The 1,379-nt window shown below is 54.2% G+C and overlaps 1 protein-coding gene across 1 annotated transcript; it reads left to right on the forward strand.

Moving 5' to 3' along the window:
• Window positions 1–11: 11 nt before the first annotated feature.
• On the forward strand, window positions 12–1,337 carry LOC126387488 (uncharacterized; the record flags this gene model as incomplete). Its single annotated transcript, XM_050039991.1, has 2 exons — window positions 12–226; window positions 616–1,337. Coding segments are annotated over 2 exons (483 nt in total), but the record flags the coding sequence as incomplete, so codon positions are not given.
• Window positions 1,338–1,379: the final 42 nt, after the last annotated feature.

Below are 1,379 nucleotides of genomic sequence, written 5' to 3' on the forward strand. Positions count from 1 at the left end.
GGGACAGAGGAACAGAAGACAGGAGAGAGAGACAGGGACAACGGACAGAGGGACAGAAGGACAGGAGACAGAGGGACAGAAGGACAGATGGAGAGAAGGACAGAGGGACAGGACTGAGGAACAAGGGACAGAGGGGCAAGGGACAGAAGGACAGAAGACAGACAGAGGACAGAGAGACAGAGGGACAAGGGACAGAGGACAGGGAGACAGAGGGACAGAAGGACAGATAGAGAGAAGGACTGAGGGACAAAGGACAGAGAGCAGAGGGACAGAGGACTGAGGGACAGAAGACAGGAGAGAGAGAGAGAGAGAGACAGGACAGATGGACTGAGGAACAAGGGACAGAGGACAGGGAGACAGAGGGACAGAAGGACAGAGGGACAGCGGGACAAAGGACAGAGGGACTGAGGGACAGAAGACAGAGGACAGAGGACTGAGGGACAAGGGACAAAGGACAGAAGACAGAGGGACAGATGACAGAAGGACAGAGAGACGGGGACAGAAGGAGAGGGAGAGAGGGACGGGGACAGAAGAAGGACAGGGAGACAGAAGGACAGAGGAACAGAAGACAGAGGGACAGAGAGACAGACAGAGGGACTAAGGACTGAGGGACAGAAGACTGAGGGACAGAGAACAGAAAGACAGAGGGACAGGGAGACAGAGTGGCAGAGAGATTGAGGGTCAGAGGACAGGAGAGAGAGACAGAGAGACAGATGGACTGAGGAACAAGGGACAGAGGACAGGGAGACAGAGGGACAGAAGGACAACTGAGGAACAAGGGACAGAGGACAGGGAGACAGAGGGACAGAAGGACAGATGGAGAGAAGGACAGAGGGACAGCGGGACAAAGGACAGAGAGACAGACGGAGGGACAGAGGACTGAGGGACAGAAGACAGAGGGACAGAAGGACTGAGAGACAGAGGACTGAGGGACAAGAGACAAAGGACAGAAGACAGGGACAGATGACAGAGGGACAGAGACGGGGACAGAAGGACAGAGGGACGGGGACAGAGAACAGAAGAAGGACAGGGAGACAGAAGGACAGAGACAGAGGGACAGAGAGACAGAGGGAGGGACAAAGGACAGAGGGAGAAGGGACAGAGGGAGAAGGGACAGAGGGAGAAAGGACAGAGGGACAGAAGACAAGGAACAGAGGACTGAGGACTGAGGGAAAAAAGACAAAGGGACAGAAGACTGAGGGACAGAGGACAGGGAGACAGAGCGGCAGAGAGATTGAGGGTAAGAGAGACATAAGGACAGAGGACGGAAGGACACAGGGAGAGAGGACACATGGACAGAAGACTGAAGGACAGAAGACAGGGGCAGAGGACAAGAGAGAGAGAGACTCACAATCTACATTTTTCTTTATTCATTTTTT

The sequence above is a fragment of the Epinephelus moara genome, unplaced genomic scaffold (assembly GCF_006386435.1).
Source record: "Epinephelus moara isolate mb unplaced genomic scaffold, YSFRI_EMoa_1.0 scaffold502, whole genome shotgun sequence".
Classification (NCBI taxonomy): Eukaryota; Metazoa; Chordata; class Actinopteri; order Perciformes; family Serranidae; genus Epinephelus; species Epinephelus moara.